General features: G+C 41.5%; 1 protein-coding gene across 8 annotated transcripts in view; it reads right to left on the bottom strand.

Moving 5' to 3' along the window:
• Positions 1-26,778, bottom strand: part of CD86 (CD86 molecule) — a 63,834-nt gene that overhangs the window by 6,815 nt on the left and 30,241 nt on the right. For 5 of the 8 annotated variants that reach the window (XM_023214594.2, XM_023214612.3, XM_023214602.1 and 2 more), the window contains exons 2-5: positions 23,270-23,319; positions 11,166-11,501; positions 8,509-8,811; positions 5,618-5,761 (exon numbers count right to left, since the gene is read on the bottom strand). In XM_023214594.2, the coding sequence (XP_023070362.1) occupies positions 5,618-5,761; positions 8,509-8,811; positions 11,166-11,501; positions 23,270-23,319 (833 nt within the window). Of the gene's footprint in view, positions 1-5,617; positions 5,762-8,508; positions 8,812-11,165; positions 11,502-23,081; positions 23,221-23,269; positions 23,320-25,434; positions 25,615-26,778 lie in introns of those variants that run through there. The other 3 variants (XM_023214578.1, XM_023214621.1, XM_023214629.3) reach the window with 3 other exon arrangements.

Genomic DNA, 26,778 nt, shown 5'->3' with positions numbered 1-26,778 from the left:
TTTAGTTGCTAATTTTGTTAAGCATTTCACAAGAGATGTTTGTAGTTTTCTTTTCTTGCAGTGTCTTTCCTAGTTCAGTATCAGGGCTCCCCTGCCTTCAGAGCAGCCTGGACACTGACTCCAGGCAGTAAACTGGAGCAATCATAGGGCTTATCTCATTTTTTCTTTCCTTCACTCAAGGACTACAGTTTTCTGCTCTGTCATCTGATTTCTGAAAATAGTTGTTTCATATATTTTGTCTGTTTTCTAGTTTTTTATGGAAAGAGGGCAATTCTTATAGCAGTTAATCTTTTGTTGGAGGAAGCAGAAGTCTATTCTGTAAAATTTTAAAGACTATTTATTTACTTATTTATATTTTTTAAGACAGAATCTTGTTCTTCTGTCACCCAGGCTGGAGTGCAGTGGTGCGATCTTGGCTCACTGCAACCTCTGCCTCCCAGGTTCAAGTGATTCTCCTGTCTCAGCCTCCCAAGTAGCTGAGATTACAGGTGGCCACCACCACACCCAGCTAATTTTTGTATGTTTAGTAGAGACGGGGTTTCACCATGTTGGCCAGGTGGGTCTCTAACTCCTGACCTAAGGTGATCTGCCCGCCTCGGCCTCCAAAAGTGCCAGGATTACAGGTGTGAGCCATCACTCCTGGCCTAAAAGACCTTTTAATTGTTAGAAAAGTCTCTCTTAATTCCTTACACCCTCTCATAACCTTCATTCATTGAGATGCCCTTCAGAGTCATACCATTAAGCTCAATCTTTGCATCCTATGGCAGCTCTTCAGATATTTGAAGACAGCATCTCTGTTCTCTCTAGGCCTTCTTTCAGGTGAAGCATCCTCAGTTACTTGAGCTATTTCTTATTTGACTGAGCTCCCAGATACTTTATAAATCTGGCTATGTTTTACTTTTGTAAAGTTTCTTCTTAAAAATAATGGTGTTTATAAGGACATGAATAGACAGTTCTCAAAAGAAAATATACAAATGGCCAACAAACATGAAGAAAAGTTCAATATCACTGACTATCAGGGAAATGCAAATTAAAACCAACATGAGATACCACCTTACACGCCGGGCGCGGTGGCTCAAGCCTGTAATCCCAGCACTTTGGGAGGCCGAGACGGGCGAATCACGAGGTCAGGAGATCGAGACCATCCTGGCTAACATGGTGAAACCCCGTCTCTACTAAAAAATACAAAAAACTAGCCGGGCGAAGTGGCGGGTGCCTGTAGTCCCAGCTACTCGGGAGGCTGAGGCAGGAGAATGGCGTAAACTCGGGAGGTGGAGCTTGCAGTGAGCTGAGATCCGGCCACTGCACTCCAGCCTGGGTGACAGAGCGAGACTCTGTCTCAAAAAAAAAAAAAAAAAAAAAAAAAAAAAAAAAAAAAAAAAAGATACCACCTTACTCCTGCAAGAATGGCCATTATTGAAAAATAAAAAAAAAAATAGATGTTGGCATGGATGTGGTGAAAAGGGAACATGTTTACAGTGCTGGTGGGAATGTAAACTAGTACAAAAACTACAGAAAACAGTGTGGAGATTCCTTAAAGAACTAAAAGTAGAACTCTACTATTTGATTCAGCAATCCTACTACTGGGTATCTACCTAAAGGAAAAGAATTCATTATATGAAAAAGACACATGCACACGCATGTTTATGGCAGCACAATTTGCAATTCCAAAAATAAGGAACCAACCTAAATGTCCATCAACCAATGAGTGGATAAAGAAAATGTGGCATATATACCTCATGGAATATTACTCAGCCATAAAAAAAACCAAAATAATGGCATTTGCAGCAACTTGGATGGAACCAGAGACCATTATTCTAAGTGAAGTAACTCAAGAATGGAAAAGCAAACATTGTATGTTTTCACTTGTAAGTGGGAGCTAAGTTATGAGGATGCAAAGACATAAGAATAATATAATGGACTTTGGGGACTCAGAGGAAAGAGTGGGAGGGGTGAGGGATAAAGAACTACACACTGGTGCAGTGTACACTGCTCGGGTGATGGGTGGCACCAAAATCTCAGAAATCACCACTAAATAACTTAACCATGTAACCAAAAATCACCTAGTTTAGTTCAATAGTTCCCAAAAATCTATTGAAATAAAAATGTTGAAAAATAATCTTATTATAAATGTAAAAAAATGGTACTTATAGTTGAATACAGTATTTCAGATGTCTTCAGACTAACACAAAATAAATTATCCTTTTATACCCATGACAAAATAGTCATCATATCAAAAAAGCCACTATCAAAAAAATGAAAGCAGATAATTAAAAGGTAGATTCTAAACTTTTAAATTTAATTACAAATTTAGCATTTTGAAGGGAAAATGTGATGATATCACTAACTTTCAGTTTTTAAGCCTGTGAATATTTCTGTTTAAATGTTGGTTAAAAACGGATCGAGACAATCCTGGCCAACATGGTGAAACCCCGTCTCTACTAAAAATACAAAAATTAGCTGGGTGTGGTGGCACACGCCTGTAGTCCCATCTACTTGGGAGGCTGAGGCAGGAGAATCGCTTGAACCTGGGAGGCAGAGGCTGCAGTGAGCTGAGATCGTGCCACTGTACTCTAGCCTGGTGACAGAATGAGGCTCTGTCTCACAAAAAAATGAATAAATAGTAATAATAATAATTTGTTTTGAAAAAGGCACTGTACATTTAAGAAATCATACCTGAAAGAGCTGAGACTCCTAGGTTTGTTCTAGGGAGGCAAGTTGTAAAAACTGTTGCTAGGGCATTATATACAGATTTCAGTCACACAAGACCCAAATGAAGAAGTAAAATTTCAGAGTTTGATCAAATAGACTTCGGCTTCCTCCAACAAAAGATTAACTGCTATAGGAATTGCCCTCTTTCCATAAACAACTAGAAAGCAGACAAAATATATGAAACAACTGTTTTCAGAAACAGTTCATTTTTGTCTTTCTCCCAATGGGTAAGCTGATAGGGTGATTTCTGTTTCGGAAAAGACAGTAATTCGTAGTTACAAATTCTCATGCCTTATCTGCCCTATTTGACAAAACAAAAAAAGAGAAGAGAGGTTGGAAACTGGCTAGAATAACTATGGCATTTCCCTTTTATTCATTTCAACAGCCTAAACAGGGTAAATATGTACAGTTGAGACATAGAAAAACTATAATGAGAAAACATTGGACAGGACTTTTGGTGCCAAGTTAGTTTGAGGGCTGTCTCCTCTGAGAAAGGGATTAATACTGGAGTAGGAGGAAGCTCCACTTTTGGAGAAATTCCTACCAGTTATCAGTAAGCTTGTGTCTCTGTGAAGGGATCTGCTGTTTCCACATTGGTCTCTTGGCAGAATTCAGCTCCTTATAGTTGCAGAACTGAGATCCTAATTTCCTTAATGGCTGGCTGTCAACTGAGAGCCACTTCCAGCTTCTAGAAGCTACCTACATTCCTTGGCTCATGGCTTCCTCCTAGAAATGCTGGGTTGAGCTAGAAATGCTGGGTTGAGCTTCTCAAGCTTCAGATCTCTCCTCCTTCCTCCAGTGCATTTCTCTATCCCATTTAGGAAAGATTCTCTGACTCATGTGATTACATTGGGCCCACCTGGATAATCCAGGCTAATCTCACCATCTCAAGCTTGGTGCCTTAATCACCTATGTGAAGTTCCTTTGCTATGTAAGATAACATATTACAGGTTCTGGAGTATAGGAGATGGACATCTTGTGGGGGGCATTATTTTGCCTATCACATAGCCAATGCCAGGAGTACCCACAAAGCAAGGGTAGATATTGCTGAAGTTACAAAATCCAAATTTACAAATATCTCATATCTATAATGGCATAGTTATACCTGTTGCATCTCCCTCCCTACAGTGATAGCAAGGCTTCTCTCTTTGATCAAACTCACTGGCATGGATGACTGTCTGAACAAATAACTTTTTCTTACCAACATTCTTCATTACATTCTTGGGGGTCATATATGTGCCACTCAACCCAATCTGACCATCTCATCTGTACCCACAGAGCTTATTTAACCACCTTCTAACTTCTCTCATGTGAACACACATATCCTCTTTATCTCCCCTATCTACTCTCCTGATTTTTTTCTCATTGCCTCATGGGGGAAGAAACATCCTTGATCTTTTTCTCTATCCCTTCTTTGTTTCAATTGTAAGCTGATCATTGTAAGGTGAAGAAAAATTTAGGAAACAGCTTACTCCCAAGATGTAAGTTGCTTCTTCATATTTGACTAATTCTAAATGGCAATGAGATTGAAAGAAAGTGAAGCTCAAAACTCTTACCTTGAAAAGTCAGAGCCTGGACAAGCATGATATGTCTTTACATCTGTGCTATGAATTTTATACTTTTATATCATAGAAATCTCTCAGCACACTCCATACATTGGCAGTTTGAATGGCTCTGCCACATGCTTTGTATTAATTTATTTAAATTTGATCATTGCTCCCCAATTTCTTATTTTTAAAGTACAGCAGGATGCAATGTCATCCATCTGTTTTCTAGATAGATTTTAAAATCAGTATACTGAAAAACAAGATGCTTGCCAGAGGCAATACTCATCTTGTGCTTTCTACCATAAGTGAGTAAGAAGGTTACCTTAATTATTAGCACCAAACTAATTACTACTGGAGGCAATTACTGAGATAAAGTCCAATTTTATCTTTGAACCAGCCCAAACTACAAAAAGGCATGGCATTATTATAAAGTTAGGGACCGTTTTGTCCCCATTAAACATTTTTATAACAGAAGTCAGTGGGGAGGATGTTTATAATAACAAAACTATTGGACTAACTCAAGTGTCCAAAAAATGAGGTTGGTTAAATAAATAAATTAAGGTGTATCCACATAAGGGAATATCTTGCAGCAGTTTAAAATGATGCTGTAGAATGATATTTATGGCATTGAAAATTGTCTTGCTACATTTAGTATAACAAAGTTAGAACACAGTACATTTATTATCCAAATTGTGAAAAATAACCCTTGTGATAATCCTGATTATGGAAAACAACATAGATTGATACATAGAAAAATCTTAAAGATAGGCACCAAAAATGTTTGTGTAATCATTTTTTCTTACTACTGGAATAATAGATGATTTTATTTTTGGTATATATGATAATGGATATGTATTACTTAGAAATTAGTGAAAGTTAATATTGTTTGTTATAGGTCAATGGGCAATAATTCATCTAACTTATTTAATAAGAAACCTAGATTTTTTTAGAGACGAGAAGCTGATTTTTGTGGTCATTTAGCAAATATACCTGCTTGAACACAACCAGGTCCATAACCTTTAACATTTAAGAATGGTTTCACCATTTTACTTTATGTATATGTCACAGTAACCTCATGAAGTGAGGTAGATAAAGCAAGTAATCAGTTTTCTCTGGAAACCAGAAGTACATTTGGAAACCTGAGGTTAGAAGTGTTGCCTTTCTTTGAAGTCCAAGAGCAACATTATCAGCTGCTGCCAGTTTGTATAGGCTCAGAACTCCAAGGGAAAACCTTTTTTCCCAACAGCTTCCTGACTTTTTGCCAGTCTAGGCTCAGACAACAAGCTCCAGAAGGCAGCCAGCCGATTGGGAAGTAGGTGCAAAGTGGCAGTCTGTGGGGAGGACAAGGACTGACTCACCATGTTTATAAGAGTTGTGAGGCTGCTTCTTCTTCTTCCATTTCCATAGAATTGGACCGAAAACCATCACACATATAATAACTGTTGGAAGTACAGCTGTAATCCAACGGATGTGGTCTGGGGGAGGCTGAGGGTCCTCAAGCTCTACAAATGACCACAAATTTTCAATCAGCCAGGAGAGTCATTTACAAAAGGTTTCTGCTAGCTGCTCTTCTCTTTATTTACCTGCCAGGCTCTCCCTAGGGCTCTAAGGCCAGAGAAGCCTGAAATCCACAATAGGAGGCCATAGAAAGTCCCAGTCTCAGGGCCTCAGCAGGGACCTAAGAATCAAGCCCATGCTTCTGGCCAAATGCCTGGACTGAGCGTCCTGCCTTCCTGGAGGTGGGAATAACACCGAACATGATCGGGAAGAAGAGGGTCAGCCTGACCCATGATTCTGGAATCTGGGTGAGGTGTCTGTGCTGAGGCTCTGCACATGCAGTCATTTGTGCCATGCCTGCTACCCCACCCCCCTCTGCAGTCAATTCTCAGGCCCTGAAGTTCCTCTTGTGATGATTCTTCTGTCCACTATAATCTCCAGACACCTCTCACTTGGACAAATGGAACAGCCTCCACACAGGCCCCTACCTCTAGTTTTTGTTTGCTTGTTTGTTTAGTTTTTTCCTACTGAGATCACAGCAGGTTTCCTCTGCATGGCTTTCAGCATATCTCATCTACTAAAAATCCTTTGATGTTTCTTCATGCCTTGAGGAAACTTCACACCTTCAGGACCTACTTCCTTACATGAGAACTCCTAAGTTTCTGGGGAGTTGGAAAACAGGCTTTGTGGGGAAAACTTAGAACTGAGTCGCCCACTTTAAAGACATTTTTGGGAACAGTTCTGGTAGCTAATTCCAAATTTCAGGAAAGCTAGGACCAGTTGATCTATTAGCTTAGCTATAATTTGTGGACACATGCCCTGTTTCTGAGATGTTAAGGAGTTGTTGACATTGCAGGCCATATTTAACCCCTTTTGAGTCTGTCTCAGTCTATCCCACTTGAGCCAGTTTGGCACTCCCAGTTAAGGGGGTGTGGGGTTATACTTACTAACTTGGAGGCTGCTACCTTTTAACATGCAAAAAAGGTCCCTTGACTCAGGGTCTAACCTATCTCTGATCAAGCAATAGAATGGGAAACCCAGACAGGCAAGCGCCATCTTCCTGAGGCAGCTAGAGCTGAAACATTTCTGAAGATGGGGGTACCTGTGGAAGTTTTGGCAGAACAGTAGTTGAGAAGCAGCAGAAAAGTGAGCCATGATGAGGTTGTATTGGCAGCAAGCCTCTGTTAATTTGTAGACTATGGGAGCCGTAACAGAGGGCTCTGGGGCATGTCGAATGTGGTGATGTTGGTGGCCACAAGATAGCCACCAGTCAAACTAACTATGCCTTGAACTCCAGGCATAGCTTGGAGAGGCTTCTATCTGGCCAAGAGAGGATACAGGAGAAGCAACTGGGACAGGATGAGTGGCTTCACCATTTACTGCACTCTCAGAGGCTGAAGTGTCTGAGTAGAAAGAAGTCAGTAGCAGGAGATGAGATTGGCCCAGTTGTAAAGTTGGTTCATGGGGACTGGCCCCAGGGGCTGTTCACAGACCAAGTTATGTCTGAACAACAAGACACTGGGAGAAAGGAGGTGACAAAGCCAGGGAATGGAGCAAGGAGTTGGATGGGTGTCACTGGAGGGGGCAAGCCAAGGAGTCATCGCTGGAGAAGGGGTCAAGGAAAGAAGAAGGCAGATGTAGGGGGTCAAGGTCAGCACAGGCAGTGATGGGACAGGGTAGGTGCAGGCCACCTTTATTCCAGGAGGGAATCTTGCAGTTACAGATCCTTAAAAGAGGAGTCAAATATAGACACATGCCCTCCTGGGTAAAACCAGGACTTTAAAATGTCAGGCTCCTGTTAGTGCCTACTGCTTAGTTTCAGTCCTTTCCTCCACTGAACTGGTCCCTGAAGAATACTTCCGAACACACAAGCATTTCTGCCTCCAAGGCTTTCTTTGACATACCTCCTGCCTTATGTCAGATACAGCTGATCCACTGTGGTCCTCTCACCTGCTGAGCCCAGATTCTGTCTCAAGTTTTTTCTGCTAAGGAAGTCACCATAGTTTTGGGAACCTGTCATCCAGAATGCCCTCCCCTCCTCACCACATGTATTAACCCCAATAATTTATTTTACGTGTTACAAGGTACCCCTTCCTTTAGGAACCATTCCCTGACCCTCAGGGATCTTGCCTACCTCTGAATGCCCATAAAACTCATTACCAGTCACTTTTGTTTTAAATCTAGTCACGTATTTCCATGGAATGAAATTTGCATTCCAATTCAACCTTTTAAAAATCCCGTTTTTCATGTGTGCACATTACAGGGTTATGATTCCATTGGAAGGTCCTTAAGGGCAGAGGGGGTGTCATATCTTTTTGTTTTCACTCCTGCAACCAATAATGTTCCAAATGGTTCTACACTCACAATAAGTACCGTTTGTATGTGTGCGTGTATGCATGATGTGTGTGTGTGCAAGCGCATGTATGTGTTTTAATCAAAGAAAGAATTCTAGCCTGGAGGAAACCTGCATTTTTTAATCAAAACTTCAGAATCCTCCATCCAAAGGTAAACCAGGATATTGAGTCAGTTTCAGGGCTAAAAGCCTATTTCTTCAAGTGCAGCACATGCTCATAGCCTCCTGGACCCTGCATCACTCAGGCGAAGCAGGAGCCCTCCATCTGGGTCCTTCCTAACAGGGTCATAACATGGCCCAGATGGAGGTTTCCTAGCAAGTCGGGGATGTTGGATAATCTGCCTTAAGCATTTGTGTATAATACCTGCTGAAAGAAATAGTCTTGGAAAACATCTTTACCTATAGAGAAAGGTGAGGATAAAAGCTGTGTCTTGTCAGTTTCCAGAACACAGAAGATGGTCATGTTGCTCGTAACATCAGGGAATGAAACAGACAAGCTGATGGAAACATCGTACAGTTCTGTGACATTATCTTGAGATTTCTGCATAACACCATCATACTCGATAGTTGAATTCTTGGTTCTTAGCAAAACACTCATCTTCTTAGGTTCTGGGTAACCGTGTATAGATGAGCAGGTCAAATTTATGTACACATTTTCTGTTATATTAGATATTGGGACTATTTCAGGTTGACTGAAGTTAGCTGAAAGCACAAGAGAGATACAAAAAAATCAGTCTAAGTTTGGATGCATCTAGGAGGGAATAGCAAATAACTGGGTGCTTGATCTGGGGCTCATTGGGGCACACCTGGGAGCCTCAGGGTGTCTAAAATGTGGCCCTTGGCCCAAGGTGAGTGCCACATAATGACTTCATGTTTATTTTTCAACAACAGAGTTTGGGGCCATGCTTATTTCCTGCTTATCCAAATCAAGGGGGTGCTAAGTGACAGGAGGGCTGTAATTGAGTCCCCACATATTTACAATGAAGCCACTATTTCCAGGGAGTAAAGTCTTTGGAAGGAGAAATGGTCTGACTTTAGGGCCCAGGTGTCCCATGGGACACATTCCAGCTCACCAGACTAAGAGAGCAGAAAGGGATTGAGCTGAAGTCTCACCAGGAACTGACAGAGTTCATGGTGCTGAGACGCCCTGGGTCATATCTTTCAGGAACCCAAGCAGGATTGTGGTAAGTGAGTGGGTGGGCATTTTGGAATTTGAAATTCAGAACACTGATTTTTGGCATGAGCATCAAAGTGTCTTCATAACATACTCTAAGATGAAGGCCAAATCCAGCTATTTTAGGGAAAAATACATGATCTTAATAAACACAGTGTTTCTCTTGCCTTTGTTTGCCATTCACACTTTTCTGGCTGTTCAGGATCACTGGCATGGAGCCCTTAGATCTGTGTCATGTGCCTTCTGTCAGAAAAAATCTCTTGTTCTTTTATAGTTACTAGGTAGTTTGCAGGTTCTACAAACTGATTTATAATTTAGTGTATTCTGACTAAAAAGTCTGTCATTTGCGTGTCATCTTTATAAGTTTTGCTGTATCAGTGTACTATTTTGAGCACTCTTCTTGGACTTTATGTGGTCTGCAGAAGGTGAATTGCCAGACTGTTATTTAGCTTTATTAACAACATCTGTGAAATCACATGTTGCATAAGTTAGAGTTTTTCTAATATACATTAAAACAAATACAACATGGCTTTTCAAAATGCTTGTCTATCTGTGTCCCACCAAAAACATTTCCAGTGGTACCTGGCCACATTTTGAAAACACGGATTTAGCACTTGGTTAACTGCTCCCAAAGCCCTGCAGCCTAGTTTTAATCACACAGGGTTCAAAGGGAGCAGCTGTCCATTCTATTTTTACTTTTGCTTCTGTTTTACTCTATGATTTTAGAATAGGTGTTGATCTGCCTTTCTAAGTTTCATCAAAAATTAACATGGATCCAGTAATACCACACCTGGGTATTTCCTCTAGAGAACTGAGACCTTATGTTCACACAAAAACCTGTACATGAATGTTTACAGCAGCTCTATTCATACGAGCCCCAAACTAGAAACAACCCAATGTCTTTTGCTGAGTTGAATGGATAAATAATAAAATGCTACTCAGCGATAAAAAGGGACAAGCTTGATATGTGCAACAACCTGGGTGAATCTCAAAGGCATGCTAAACACAAGAAGCCAGTCTTAAAAGATTATATACTGTATGGCTCCACTTATGTGACATTGTCAAAAAGACAAAACTATAGGATGCCTAACAAGGGTTATGAGTGCAGACAGAGTATGACTCTATAAAGGGATAGCCTGAGGGAAATTTTTGGGGTGATAGAAATGCTCTATGTCTTGTGGCGGTTACCTAATCTATACATGATCTATAAAATCAGTAGACAGTATACCAAAACAAACAAAAAATAATTTTACTGTGTGATAGTTTCTAAAATATCTGTAGTGACATTTAGGCCTTCTGAGGTCTGGTGAAGTGGAGGAGCTGGTTTGTAAGTTTGTGGGTTATGTTTGTTGGGCTTTTTTCCCTTCTGTCTACCAGGCTCATGGTTTTGGCAGCAAACAACTCATAAGCAACCTAGAGGAGGCTGAAGGGAAAACCCAAATGTGTCAGCTGTCCCCTTTGCTAGGAGCTCCAGGCAAAGATTTGGTAGGTGAAAAATCTTGGACCCAAGGAAAAAATGAATTGTGAGACATCTGAGACCTTTATGGTTATGTAAACTTTGTAATGGCCAAATTACCTATGGTTTTTACCATGAGTAATTAGCCATATTATCTTTGTTCAATTAGCTCTATTTTTTCCCCAAAGCAGATTTTTACTGATCCTTCAGAAGCAGACTATAAAAAGTACAAAAGACTTTCAGTTCCCTACTCCCAGACTCTACACTCCCCAAATGCACTTCCCAGAAGTGGCTGTCCTCTGCCTTCTCTCTATAGACCCCCTTTTTCCCCTGGGCTCCTCAAGTCCTCCTCCAATGTTTCTCTAACTCATCTGCAGTCTCATCTCAGAAAGCTAAGAATCTGAACACACACCATTGACCACATACCAAGCACTGACAGTTCAGAATTCATCTGGTGGATGCGGATCATTCCTGTGGGCCTTTTGTGATGGATGATACATTGATACAAGCCCTTGTCCTTGATCTGAAGGTTGTGAAGTCTCAGGGTCCAACTCTCCGGATCAAAACTTGTGCGGCCCATATACTTGGAATGAACGCTGTCAAATTTCTCTCTGCCTAAGTATACCTCATTCAGAACCAAGTTTTCCTGGTTCTGCCAAAATACTACTAGCTCACTCAGGCTTCGGTTTTGAGAGTTTGCAAACTGGCATGGCAGGTCTGCAGTCTCATTGAAATAAGCTTGAATCTTCAGGGGAGCAGCACCTAAAAAGGAAGGTTAAGGATTAGGGAGGGAGAAATTAGAGGAAAGAGGAAGAAAACCTCCATTTCTCTTTATACAATACCCAGATACTACCTTATCAGTAATCATGCTGAAGAATTAGATATTAAGCTCTGGAACTGTGCACAAATGCTTGGTCTCTGGAGATTAGGACCTTTGTCCTTGCTTCACTGCTGACTAAATGTGTGGCCTTGTACAAACTGCAATCTTTATGAGCCTCAGTTTCCTCATCTGATTAATGAAGTGGTTGACTAAATGTTCTAAGGGTCTTTCTAGTACTGTGGTTCTGTGAATTTAAATCGCAGGACAGGGAAAAACCAGCAGAGGTAGACAACCCATTCACCCACCAGTTACCTTTCTATAACCTGAATTTTAGTTCTCATCACCATAGCTGTTACAGGTTTCATAACTTCTACACCATCACCAAAAGCCTTCCCCTCCCCTCCCTATCCACATATTCCTTGGTCTGCTATGGTGAAAAGATTGCTGATAATGGCAATAAATTATAGCCCCCCTTTATTATACTTCATTAGTTGGGGAATCACATTGAGTAACATCTTTGAAATTCAAATAGCTCCCTTTACAGAACTTCCCCTATGACTACTGCTCCCACGGCCAGCATTTCCAAGGATGTCAAATGCTTTAGAAATGACTTCAATAGTGAACCAAGGTCTTTATTTTCAGTGACCTCTCTAAGCTCTTTCAGAGATCAGAAAGAGAACTGGGCAAATCTGATGGTTGTTTTGGGATTGTGGTGGTCAATGACCATTTAAGGCACATGAATGAAATGCTGGAAGTGAATCATAGATGGGCAGGTGAGGATGTGCTTTGGGAGTATTGGGGAAACCCCAGGCACCACAGGCTTGCTGCTCCCAGGATGCACTGACCCTGGACAATTTTACAACCATAGAGATCAATCTGGAAGAGTTCAGAGAAAGGCTTTAGTCCTTGAGGGCACTTTGGGGTTTGTGGGAAGGATGTGGGCCACCCAACTACTTAAATGTGAATGATCACAGGGTTTGTGTAGGACCTTTTCTAGGTTACAGAATTACTTGAGACTTGGCAAAAAAAAAAAGTAAGCAGTGGTGGATGAGAAGTATGGGGGTGGAGAGTGGGAAGGCTATTTCTTACTTAATATTAAGTTAGATGCCACTTTGGAGAGGAAGTTAGTGTAAGTTCTAAATAAAATTTCATCATTCAGGATTTATGTGAAGGGATGTTGACACTGAGGATGAAATGGAGAAGATGGATTGATGAGAGAGAGGAGAGGAGTCTCATTCGAAGAGTTCTTAGTGGGGGAGTAATTAAATTGATGTGCTTTCTCTTGAAAGAGGGACAAATAACAGTGACATGTACTTGTCAAACTAAACTGTGTACAGAATGGCCCAGTGAGGACGCATAATCAAGGGGTTGGTGGTGGATTTGAACTCTAAGGGAAGCAGACAGCAGGCATCAGTGGGAGTTTGCACAAATGTGAATCACTGCCTATTGCATTACACTCACTAGGACTCCATGAAGTACTTGAGGTATAAAATGCACCACCTGTAGAGGATGCGTACCTGTATTGGAGGGAGGAGGGAAAATCTATATGGGTACCCTGACAGTGAAAGGGAGACCTAAGGAAGATTTAGTGTGTTTATTAATCACCTTACAAGGCAAACCTGAGGCTTCTGCGTCTTCTTTGCTGAGCTCTTAATGTAATGCAAGAGTGCCACCTACTGTAAAAGCTTTTAGCACTGTCTGGTTTTACTCTAAAACCATAACATTGACTGTTAATTGACAGATGACCTGAAGGAGAAACTAAACACACAGTTAAAAATTCTGCCAGTTAACAGTCAATGTTATGTTATTACTCAGCTGTTAGTTGTGCCTTCTGGGCCTGGAAATGACTTCGTCTATAGCTGCTTCTGTCTTCCTGATTTACTTTTTTTTTTTCTGTAGAGCCTCACAGTATCTTCTTTCCTTCCCATCCATTCTCTCCACTCACAGACCAGTCTAACTCCGCTGACCCAAGCCCCTCTTCCCAAAGATTACAACGACTTTCTCTTCCACTTATCAAGTGCTCCCTTCTTCACCTAGCAACTGAAAGTGTGATGTACGGACCAAAGAGATTCACGTCACCTGTGGGCTGGTCTGAAACACGGAATCTCTGGCCCCACCCAAGACCTACTGATTCAGAACCTCCATTTTAACAAGAGCTAAAGTTTGAGCAGCTGCTGTAGAGAATCTCTGCCTCTGTCTCCAGAGTGGATCACAGAAAATGACAGGAAATAATTTTTTCCATCCCTCCCTCCCCAGACTCCCTCTCCTCCCCGTGGGGTGGAAATCACTCTGAAAACCATTCTGAGTGGAACTGAAAGTATTTTGCAATATATACTCCATAGCACCTCACCAACCACTGGCTTCCATGATCTCACACACAGTTAGGCATGGGGATGCTGCTAATCCTTTTTCTGACTAAATGGGGAAAGTTTAACTCAAGGTCTGTGATCACCAAATGGTGTTAGGCCTTCCATTTTATGACCCCAGACCTCAAGCCACCTAGCAACTGGACTTACTGGGACTCCATAGGTGGGTAAGCATTGAGAATCTCTCCCTTTCCCAGCACTTGGGTAGAGGAATGGTTGAAGTCTAGTTACGGGTTGCTATGATGTCAGGAACAAGTCACTCAATCTGGTTAGATGCCTTCGTAATCAGCTGAAGGAATTTGTTTCAAAGGATAATTAAGGACTTCCTGAGCAATATACTCTACTGTTGGAATGCCACTCAAAAACTGTAATTTGCTAACCTTATGAAGTCTCTCACCCCACTGGGACTTCAGTCTTCCCTGGCTACTATATCCAAATGCATACCTTATATAGTTAAGAATTATCTCTTCTTTATGTTCCTATGCTTATCTGTACTAAAAAAGTTTCCTTCTTTTACTAAACTTCCTCCAAAGTTTTACTTGGCCCTTTGGACGCCTCATTCCATTAATTACTACAAGGAAACTTTCCCACAACTTTAACCCCTTCATTGACTGTTTCCCCTGAGGTTATTATTTCAGTGAAATCTGGCTTCACCCAAAGGAAGCCACTTGCTCCTGCCCCAGCTACTGTTTGTTTTATCACACTTCATGGGGCCTTTGAGCAACACCCTTCCCTTTTGAGGTGTCTGACTCTCTCATTGCTTTTAGCTACTAAATCACTACCACCTTGCTCAATGAGGATTTTGGCATTAGATGCAAGGTCTTGCTAACAATTTAGGTGACTTCTTTATGAATGAGTCTAACAAACTTGCCTCAAATTTGTTTGATCTTGTCAACTCCACAGGTCTTCACCCACAGACTATTTCAGCAGCTGCCGCCCACCCTCTTATGACATAACCCTGAATCTTTTCACCTGGAGCAGCTCAGTCCCTAGAATCTTAATCTCAATATGCTAATCTCTGTCCACAACCTCCTATTCATCCAGGTTTTGCTCTTGCTTACTCCTTCTACATCTGTTGTTCAACTTCATCAACACCTCAGCTTTATCCGGACCCTGTAGTGCAGTGTTTTCCACAAGAGCTCTTAGTGATAATGGAAATGCTCTGTCTCTGTGCTGAACAATATGATAGCCACCAGCCCTTGTGGCTGTTGAGCAATTGATACGTAGCTAGTATGACTGAGAAGCTGAATTTTTAATCTTATTTAATTTTAATTAATTGAAATTTAAGTAGTTACATATGGCTAGTGGTTATTATATTGGACAATGCAACAATAGTATATCTTTGTAATTATTCCTTGCCACAACTTCAATAAACACACCCCTTTGTCTCTATAAACTTTACCCTGGGGGCACTCTACTTTTGGTCTACATATCTGTTCTTACAACTGGGCAATTGAGCAGTTCTAGAGGAAATTATTCAGTTGTGCAGACTGGTGACATTCCAAATCTGCAGTGTCCAGTCTCACTTCACTCGGCCTCCAGGCTGTTTGCCTGGTTCACCACCGTTACTTCAAACACAAACCCTCTGCTGCTGCTTTTAGTTTCTCTTTCCCTTGAAGTCAAACTCCCTGAAAGAGTAAGCAGCAATTGCCGCCTTCACTCCCAACCTCCCATCCCCACCTCTCTACTGAAATGCCCTGACAAAGATTGTTGCTGACTTCATACCATGGCCAAGTCTTGAGCTCTTTTCAGACCTCAACTCATTTGACCGCTGTGTCAAATGTAACAGTGTTGGCATCTCTCCTTGTTGAAATCCTCTATTCTTTCCCAATCTCTGTTTTCCTCATTAATTTTCTCAAATCACTCTTTAATTTCGGTAACCTTGAGTGCATGTTCTTGGTCTTATTCTCCATACTTTCCCTGGTTTTTCTCCTCTAGCCCCATGGATTCAACTGTCAAGTACAAGCTAATAGCATCCAGGTGCTTATTGCCAACCCATAACTTTCACTAGAGTTTCAGATACCTGTATCCAACTTCCTGCTGGATGTCTCTATCTAGATTGCAACAGGTACTCTGTTCCTCCCCTTCAGCCTTCCTCTCCTCTATCTCAAGGAATGCTTCCCTGTCTGGGAATGGTTCCCAGACAAGCCTCTTATGTCTACAATCATCTAAATCATCTGTGTAACCAAGATGGATCATCTGTATACCCAAAATACCCAACAGAGGCTCTGCACAAGTGTGTCTGAGGACATCTAGAACTACTACAGCCAGAGCTGAACTCCAATATGTTAAGAAAAAGGTGGAGGAGACTAATATAATTGTCTCCTAACTCATCTTCCTGCTCCATCCTTGTCCCCGAGTCTAGTTTCTCAAGCCAAAATGATCCCTTAAAAATACAGCTCCAATCACATAATCCTCCTGTTCAGAAGCCTCTGATGCCTTCCCACCAAACTGAAAATTATATCCAGATCCCTTCCCCTCACACTGAGAACTACATCCAAAGTCCTTCCCCTGGCCTTACAAGACCTCATGTAATTGGGTCCCCAGTACCTATCAGGCCTCTTTCCCCCACTTACTCTGCCCCAGCCACACTGCCTCCCTTGCCATTCCTCCAAAAGATCACACGCCCTGTCTCAAGTCCTCTTCTCATGTTGTTCCCTCTGTCTGGAAGGTTCTTCCTCCAGACAGTCTCACAGCTACTCCTTCACTTCATTTAGGTCTTTCATTAAATGCTACCTCCCAGGGAGATTTTTCTGACCATTCTATTGAAGATAGCATCCTTGGCATTCTATCCCTCATGCTGACTTATTTTTTATTGTGGTACTTATCATGACATGACATGACATGTTATGTTTGGTTATTGTCTGTCTCTCCTGAGAGGTCTGGGTTCTGATTAAAAATCTATGTGTGATTTTTCAGACCTGACCACAGGCAATTAAAGAGACTTAATCTGATAGGCTTTGCTGAGGAAGGTGCCCTTTCTACACCAGATTTGGTGCACAGTAAGTGCATGGCAGTCTCTGAAGGGGGTTGCAATCAAGATCTCAGGCCTCCCGCCGGTCATGCTTTTTCACATACTTGCAATTTTAGCCCAGGCACCCTCATTCTTAGGTCACTTTATCTGAGGCTCTGGGTTGAGGTCTTCAGGCACCTCTGTTGAAGCCTCCTCATCACGGAGTAGACACTTTTCCCCACTCTGACTCAGTACCTAGTATTTTTTCCACTCCTAGCCCTAAAGACACTGTTCCCCACACTACCTCAGTACCTTATACTTTTCCACTCCTAGCCCTCTCACCTCATTTTCCTCTGTGAATTCTCCCCATCCTTGGATTCCTCCACCCCCAGGTCCATAAAACTGCTAGAGCCTTTCATCTGGGCCTTCTTCAGCAGTCAGGTGACCCCCTAAGTCTGCACTGATTCACCTGACCCTCGACTGGGGGTCATTTTATGTGGGGAAATCGAACAGGCAGAGTCTGCCCTTCCCCCCATTTTAGGCTTTTGATTATACCGTCGTAGTAAGAGATTAAAAGCTGAAGTATTTCATTTTTGTTTTGCTGCTATAATTGGCTCCTCTGACACCTGACAACTCAGCTCTCTCTCTACCAGCTCAGCTGAGTACCTGATGTCTCCCATTAGAATGAGCTCCATGACAGCAGGGGCTCTGTCACTTTTCCTCACTGTGACATTTCCAGTACCTGAAATTGTCCCTTACAAATATGAAGCACTCAATAAGTGATTGTTGAAGGAATGAATGGAAAAATCTCAAGAATAACTAGGGAAATGCAATTTGAACCTCAGTGAGAAACCATTCTTTTTGCCCATCTGATTGGCACATATTAAAAATCATCCTGGTAATTCCCAGTGTCCGTGAGAGTGTTAGGAAAATGGGTCCTGTCATGTACTGCTGGTGAAATTCTAAACTGGTACAATCTTTTTGGAGGACAGTTGGTAATATGTAAGAAAATTAATTATGGGCCTAAGCATTGACTTAGTAATTCTGTTTCTTAGGAATTCATTCTACAAAAGATACATGTGCACAAAATTAGAAGTATACAGATATTCATTGTTTATAAGAACAATACACTGGAAATAAATGGTTTAACAAATAATGATGTATCCATATAAAGTAATGCCATGTAGCTGTGAAACAGAAAGCTATAGGGCAGTACACTATTATAACTAAGAGTATGGACTCTGGACAGTGTGAGTTCAATCTCAGCTCAACTACTCACTGCCTGTGTTACTATAGGCAAATTACTCAACTCCCCTGTGTCTCAATTTCCTCTTGTGAAAAACAGGAACAATAATGGTACCTACCTCATAGGTTTGTTGTGAGGATTAAAGGAATGAATATTCGAGTTAGCGTTGGAGCAAACCCTGGCCTGTGGTAAGCATTAATTGAGTTACTTGTTTTTGTTTATTTATTTTTAACATTATTAATGATAGAGAACAATGTCTATCAACATAAAATCAATAATTTATAGATAAATTTACTCAAAAAAGTTTTTAAATAAGTATACTTAGGATACTTAAAAAGATATTTGAAGTAACATCAAAAAGTACAAAAAATTATAAAACATTAAAATAGGCCATGCCTATAATCCCAGGATTTTAAGAAGCTGAGATGAGACAATCATTTCAAAAAGGTTCAAGACCATCCTGGGCAATAAAACGAGATCCTGTCTCTAAAAAAAAAAAAAAAAAAAAAAAAAACTAGCCAAACATGGTGGCATGCACTTAGAGTCCCAGCTATTCCAGTGGCTGAGGCAGAAACATCTCTTGAGCCTGGGAATTAGAGGCTGCAGTAAGCTTTGATGGCACCACTGCACTCCTCTAGCCTGAGTGACAGAGTTTTTTGCTTCCATACATGTCAACAGTACTTCTGGGGACAAAATACCAGGTTACATATTTTGGAAATGGTATTAAAACTCCCCTCTCATAAAGGAAAAATAAGCCACAGACTCTCAAACACTTGCTCCTTCCAAAAAAAATGTCTGCTTGCCTTGGGAGCCTCTCTGTTCCATACCAATTTCACTCTTGATCCCAAACAACCCTATACACATCCTATTCAGTGATTGTCTTTCACTAAATCAACTTGTCTGATTGCTCATTTTCTCTGGAACCCACTAAAAGCCCTACTGAAACAATCAACTAATTTGGGGGTAAGATACTCCCTACTAGACAACATACATCTTTTTTTAAAAATACTGAAATGGTGGCTTAACATAAGGGGGTGAATGCAATAGAACTATTAGGCTCCATGACAATTCTTTGGGAATGACAGGTCTCAGCTGTCTATTCACCTCCAGGTGATGGTTTTAATGAGGGCTATCAACAACAGCAAGAAATGGGAGTCAAAACTAACCATCCACGCAGATATCTGCAAAAATCTGGGGGGAAATCAGTGGACCTTTCCACAGGAATAAGGGTTTGAGCCAATCTTGCATAAATCTTAAAGTGGGCCGGGCACTGTGGCTCACGCCTATAATCCCAGCACTTTGGGGAAGCTGAGGTGGGCAGATCACCTGAGCTCAGGAGTTCGAGACTAGCATGGCCAACATGGTGAAATCCCATCTTCTCTAAAAATACAACACTTCTCTGGGTGTGGTGGTAGGTGTCTGTAATCCCAGCTACTTGGGAGGCTGAGGCAAGAGAATCGCTTGAACCCGGGAGGTGGAGGTTGCCATGAGTCAAGATCATGCCATTGCACTTTAGCTTGGGTGACAGAGTGAGACTCTGTCTCAAAAAAAAAAAAAAAAAAAAAAAATCTTAAAGTGAAGAAATATTCCAACTACCACACCACTCCAGGTACATGAAATTAACTAGAGGTATTGTTCAAGAGAAGTGAGAAGCCCTAGGACCCAGAGAACCCTCACACCAAAAGAGAGCAGCTACCAAAACTCAAACTGGAAAGATACTTCCTCCTGATGTGGGAGCTACTGATTTTTCAAAATCCTCTCTGGCTCCAGCCTAACAGTGTGATGCAGGTGCCAGGACAGCGGCAAACAGAGCTTGAAAGTTAGAGGTGCCTCTGCAAGTGGCACTAGAAATTCCTTTCGCTTTATAAATACAGGGCATAAACTGTAACCTAATTCTGCAAGGCCATGGGTGCCCATTTCATTCTTAAACTCCCATCCAATTTTACCCTCAAGAGCAGGGGTAGCAAATACTACTGTGTCAGATTTCCATGACAGAGGACACAACATATAAGGGAGAGAAAAGTGAAACAGAATTGCTTGACTGTATTGCTGTTTCTATGACATGAAATGAATTATTCAGCTCTACATTTTGGGGGTGGATTATTTGGGCCAATTGCATCTCCTTTCTGCCTTTGGATGCCTGCCCTGTGGCTAGGTCATTGTTCACCAGCCCAGTAAGCAGAGATGTGCCCTGAGAAGAAAGGCAGATAGAATTCAAATGGAATTTTTCCTTTTTTTAAAGAAGAATAGAATCTGATTTGTTGTTGCTTTTCATCGTGTGTGAATTATTGGCAATGTTATTTTCTAATCTGATGTCATGGGTTTTCCATTATTTCTTTAAATTTGCACTGCCAAAGATATAGTCACTTATTCTCTCACCACCATAAAACTTAAACGGTTACCATTTGAAGTTGTTGTTTTCAATATTGATAACTCTCTTCTCAGGAGCTAAGAAATTTCTAAGAAGTGTCAACAGCAAGTCAAGGGCAAAAGTGACACCTGAACTCAGTTTTCATAGAGTGTCTCAGCTTTACTTTCTCACTTTCAGTGTGCAGAGTCAGAAAAGTTGGTGGGAGATGGTGTTCCAGTTTAGTGTTTTCTGGAAATGTGTTTCCAGGACATTTTTCTTCCTTCTCTCCCAGATCTTAAGAGCTGGGCTGGTCACTTTGATGAGAAGGGCTTGGGCCCAGGCTTTTGGGTCAACTGAGGTGTCAGCTGCAGGTGATGGGGAGGATGCACTGGATGAACATGGATAAGGCAGAAGCTGTATTATCCACCAAAGCTGTTCAGGCCCCATGGAAGAAGTCTTACCACTTATTCATGGTTTACCATGAGAGTTAGGAGAAGAGTCAAGTGAACAAATGCTAAATCTACATTGCTGGGGGTGAATCCAAACTCTGCCACTTAGTAGCTATGTCGATCTTGGGTAAACTACTTCACCTCTCTGGGCTTTAGTGCCCACATCTTAAAATGGGAAATAATAACAAGATCTAAAACAGAAAGTTATTGTGCGGCTTAAACGCGTTAATATTTATGAGGTACTTAGAACAGTACCAGGCACAAAGTAAGGGGTATATATGTATATATATACAGTCATGTACTGCACAGCCACATTTTAATCATATACAATGATGATCCCATAAGATTATAGCACCATGTTTTACTGTATCTTTTCTATGCTTAGATATGTTCAGATACACAAAAACTTACCATTGTGTTATAGCCGCCTGCAGTATTCAGCACAGTAACATGCTGTGCAGGCTTGTAGTCTAGGAGCAATAGGCTATGCCAGGTGGCCTAGGTATGGAGCAGGCTATGCTATCTAGTTTTGTGTAAGGACGCTCTATGATGATTACACAATGACAAAATCGCCTAACAATGTGTTTCTCAGAATGTACCCCTGTTGTTAAATGATTCATGACTTTGTGTATACATGCATTTGTCAAATAAATAAAATAAGTCATGTGCGGTGGCTCATGCATATAATTCTAGCACTTGGGGAGGCTGAGGTGGGATAATTGCTGGAGCCCAGATAATCGAGGCCACAGTGAGCTGTGACCATGCCACTGTACTCCAGCCTGGGTGACAGAGAGAGATGCTGTCTCAAAATAATAATAAATAAATAAATAAATAAATAAATAAATAAATAAATAAATAAGAAGTTGGATGAGAAGGGAATCTCATTGGATAATGTTCTCTACAGTCTTGTCTTCTTGCCTTGCTCTCTGCACATGCATACCTCCCACCTCCCCAGGAGCTAAGGTAGCAGGTCATGGACCCTGGGGGTTGGAAGCTGTTGTTACCTAAGTCAGTGAACAGCTGGCACATCTACAGACCTCACACTCAAGGACTCCACAAGCTAAGCAGAAAACAGAAATCCCAAAAGGCTTATTCCAGCGAGCATGGATCTGAGGGACCATCTCTTTGTAGTTCCCTGACTCCTCATCACCCACAGCAGACATGGGAACAGTGGCCAAGGGCATGGTGTGTGGCCATCTTGAGGAGGTGAACTCATGGCTGGTGGCCTGTGGGTGCTGGAGCCAAACTTCAGGCTCAGTTCACCTCCTTGTCTTAGTGGGGTGGTTTCCCTCTCAGACCTGCAGGTGGAGAGAAGGAGCAGCAGGAAGAGGTGGGCCAGGAGTAACTACAAGACACTGAGTCACAGGATACATGGCAGGGACTGCAGCCAACCCCTGTTTACAGATGAAGAAACTGAAACTCAAAGTAGAACTGTAAACAGGGAAGATCTGAGTTTTGTGAGGCTGGATGCTGTTAAAATTTTGAGGGGAGGCAGTGGATAGTTAAGAAAAAGAATGTAGAATTCAAATACGAAATGCCCCTGACTGCTACCACCACCAGATAGGAGGAGAATGGCATGGAGGGAAAAGTTGCAGAGGAAGGAGACAGTGGTCATAACTCATTGTGGTTAAAATATCTTACTTACTCAAATTTTACGAAAGCATAAGACATGTGACCACGCTGCTAGAGGGCTCTTCACAGGGTCTTGAGGGGGATTTAGAAAGGGTTGTGCAAATGGAGGGCTCTGAAGCTTCAGCTTCATTAGGCTCCACTGTGAATCAGCTGACACAATTAGCTGAAGATCCATAGTTGTCAGGAAGCTGTAGCAACCATGATGTATGTGCATGGGCTATAGGGAAGGGAGTGAGAGAGGGTAGGGAAGGCAGGGGCGTGAAAACCAGTGCTCCATATGAAGGGAGACTTTTGGAATTCCATCAGTTGTTTCCTAGGAGCCTGAGAAAGACAGAAACAGGGTCAGAAAAGACCAGAAGAGAATATGTGTTGAGCAAAAGAGTCAAGTCTCAGGGGCCTCAGTGCGGCAGCCTTCCCCTATCCCCTTGGGATAGGCCAGGCTACCCCACTCTGAGCATCTAGGCTCACTGATGTGAGACTGCGGAGGCAGAAGAAGCACATGGCAGGAGAGCTCCATCCCAGCTACCTGCCATCAGCTGCTCTCAATCATAACACTTCCTTCTTCTCCAGGAAAGTCTTTTTTGCATGTGGTCTTGTACAACGCTCAGTAGAAAGTGAGTAAAACCCACCAAGTCTCAGGCCTGGGCTTGCAGTGGTCAGACTCATCAGGAGACAGTAGGATTCCAGGACTTAACAAAGCTGAAAGGTTCTTACCAGAGAGCAGGAAGGCCATCACAAAGAGAATGTTACTCAGTCCCATAGTGCTAGAGTCAAAAAAGAAAAGGTAAAACTTGATTAGAAAAGGAAACTGAAAACCGATGTTCACCAAAACATGATCTAGAAGTGGAGGTTGGGATTCACTTGGGTTCTTGGGTGTGCAGAGACAATGCCAGGGGTTCATCAAAGCCATTTCCTTTTGCTCTTAGCTCCACAGATAGGTCACATTTCCCAACCTCCCCTGCAGGTAGATAGGCCATGAGACTGCCTTCTAGCCAATGGAATTGTGGGCAGAAAAGATGTTTCTTCCAGATCTGGCTGCTAAAGTCTCCTCTCTCGCCTCTCTCTCCTGCCTTCTTAGCAGCAGGGGATCCAGAGGAAATGTCCAAGGGCCTAGAAAATAGCAAAGTCTTACAATGGAAGGGACCTGGTTTGCTTAATAAACTAGTAAAGCAGCTCTCTTTACACCTCTCCCACAACTGATCTACATTGGATTGTGATATTGGCAAAAAATAAAATTTGGGGGATTGATTATTGCAATAGCTAGCATTATTTATCTTGACCAACACAATGGGTATCATGGAGGCAATTGGAGAGTGTTGTATTTAGTCTTAGAAATCAGCCTTCCTTTTGTTTTCCTGTGGTTCTCAAACTTGAATGTGAGTAAAAATCACCTGGAGAGTTTCCTGGGCCTCATCTACAGAAAGTCTGGCTGAGTAGGTTGGGATGAAACCCAATAATTTTTATGTTTAACAACATAAGGTGATGACAATGCTGCCGGCCCAAGGACCACACTTTGAGAGCAATTCACTTAATCTACATGATGAAGCCAAGAAAAAGGATATGCGTTGCTTTATAATCTCTATCTTCTTTCTTCCTCTGCCTCCTCCCTCCTTCACCACCCACGCACTTACCCTAACTAGCACCAAGAAGGCTGCTTAGTGGCCTATAAGGAAGCAAAGAATAAGGAGAGGTGACCAACATTAGATGCTATCAGACACATTCAGGATGGTACGGCCGTAGACAGGAAAGATGACCAACATAAGAAACAGGTGGAAAAGCAAACCAAATACAGTTGTATAATACAGAGCCAGGGACAAGGCCAGTGCTAAATGCTTGCCCTAGAAATCTGCCCAATTTGCACTGAGTGGGACATAAGTTTGGCTTATAGTTTTTTAACAGCCAATGTAAAAAGGAAAACCTAGCCAGTGAATTAATTCACAGGTCTGTCCACTAAATTCATAGGTCTGTTGATAAAAACAAAGCAATTCTTTCCAGGAAAAAATGCACAACTATTCTTGATCCAATAGCAGAAATGTATTCCCCAGATGGTGTTGTCTAGAAGCCATCTGGGTTTCTTTCCTCTGCTCTCATAGCTCCCAGTGCAAAGCATTGGGCTAGAAGTGTCTGTTATGTTTTTTTCTTCCTTCTAGACTATACTTTTTCTTTTTTTAATAAATATTTTTGAATAGATCATGGTACTAAATGTAGATGGTACTAAATTTGAAAGGTAAAGGTGATAAATAGTGGAAAGCAAGTCTCCCTCCCAGCCTTGTCCCCTAGCTGTCTAGTTTTCTTCTATAGATGTAACAGGGTGATCATCGTTACCTGTTACCAGTTTCCTGCCTCTACTTGAAGTTACTTTAGACAAAACTAAACAAAAACATTGACCCATATTCTATTTTCTTTTTATTTTTAAGCACAAATGGTAGCATACTGTGTACAGTTTTGCACACATATGACTACCTTGGAGATTATTCTGTATCAGCCATGTAATGAGTATCCTCATGCTAACAGTTGCATATTAGTCTATTATATTCTATTGGATGACAATAATAAGATTGGAAACTTACATCATTTCCAATCTTTTGTTGCAATGGAAAACCTTGATTATACACCATATCACACAGGTGGGAGTAAGCTACATTCCTGGAAGTAGAATTCCTTGACCAAAGGGTCGAAGAATAGTTGCAAATTGTTCTCCCCTGAGATTATATGTTTATGCTCTGATCAACACAGGAGGGCTTATTTTCATGTACCTTTTCCCAAAGTGTTTTCTAATTTGTGATCTTTAGCAATAGGAAAGGGTGAAATTACATCTCATAAGTTTTAGAAATCATTATTAGTTGTGGTATGATATACATAAAATTTGCTATCTTTACCTTTTGAGTGTACAGTGGTGTGAAATACATTCACACTGTTGTGCAGTCATCACTACATCCACCTTCAGAACTCTTTCATCTTGCAAAACTAAGCCTCTATACCCATTAAGCAATAACTCTTCATTCTCTCCTCTCAGCTCTTGGCAACCACCATTCCACCTTCTGTTTCCATGAATTTGACTGCATGGGGTATAAGTAGATTCATATAGTATTTGTCTTTTTGTGACTGGCTTATTTCACTTAGCATAATGCATTCAAGGGCCATCCACATTGTAGCATGTGTTTGAATTTCCTTTCTTTCTAAGACTAAATGGTATTCCACTGTATGTATATACTACATTTTGTTCATCCATTCATCTGTTGATGACACTTGAGTTGCTTCCACCTTTTGGCTATTGTGCATAATGCTGGTATGAACAAGGGTGTACAAATATCTCTTTAAGACTTTGCTTTCAGTTCTTTTGGGTGTATACCCAGAAGAGGAATTGCTAGATCATGTGGTCATTCTATTTTTAATTTTCTGAGGAACTGCTACACTATTTTCCACAGCGGCTACATCACTTTACATTCCCATCGACAACTGGAACAAGAGCTCCAATTTCTTCACATCCTTGCCAGCACTTGTTCAATTCTCATATTCTATGATAAGTAGGTTGCTGTCGGTGATTTAGTATGAGGAAGTTCACAGGAATCAGACAGAGAACTCTGTTCCCACGCTCTGCCCTTGTTGTGGTGTCAGCTTTGGCTCGATAGGTAATGCCCAAACTCTGAAATCTATTGGCTGGAAGGGAGGGAGACAGCGATCAGGAACCAACCATTCAGCTTTTACATGGAACAGGTACTGCGTATTTTCAGCAACTGAAAATATTTGCAACTAGTCACAAAGTATTAATTTTCTATGTAAAACAGAGCTTCTACAAATGAATAAGGAAAACAAGAAAAAAGGCCAAAGACCCAAATTAAAAGCCGGCAAAAGAAATGTACAGATAGTATATGGAACTGGAAATAACTATCTCATACATTTGAAAAGATGGTCATACTCACAATAAAAGAAATTCAATATAAAATTATATTCAAATAATTACATGAAATCAGTATTGCTCTGAGGAATCTTGGACAAATGGCCCCTGTAATCACACAGTGGGGAGAAGCACTGACCCTGACAAGGAATCCGTATCATTTTTGAATTCTCAGTTTAGAAACTCTCTCTTCCCCTGGGTTAGAAGCTGCTTCTCCTTACCTTCCTTCTGTCAATACTGGTTTTGTCCTCTGAAGCTATCCAGAGTAAGCCTAACACACTTCTGCCAAAGTCCTTCAAGGATGTGGTGACAGCAACCACATCTC

This window comes from Piliocolobus tephrosceles, chromosome 2 (assembly GCF_002776525.5).
Source record: "Piliocolobus tephrosceles isolate RC106 chromosome 2, ASM277652v3, whole genome shotgun sequence".
Taxonomy (NCBI): domain Eukaryota; kingdom Metazoa; phylum Chordata; class Mammalia; order Primates; family Cercopithecidae; genus Piliocolobus; species Piliocolobus tephrosceles.
Note: the sequence above shows the minus strand (reverse complement) of the source record. Positions and strands in the feature narration are given on the sequence as shown.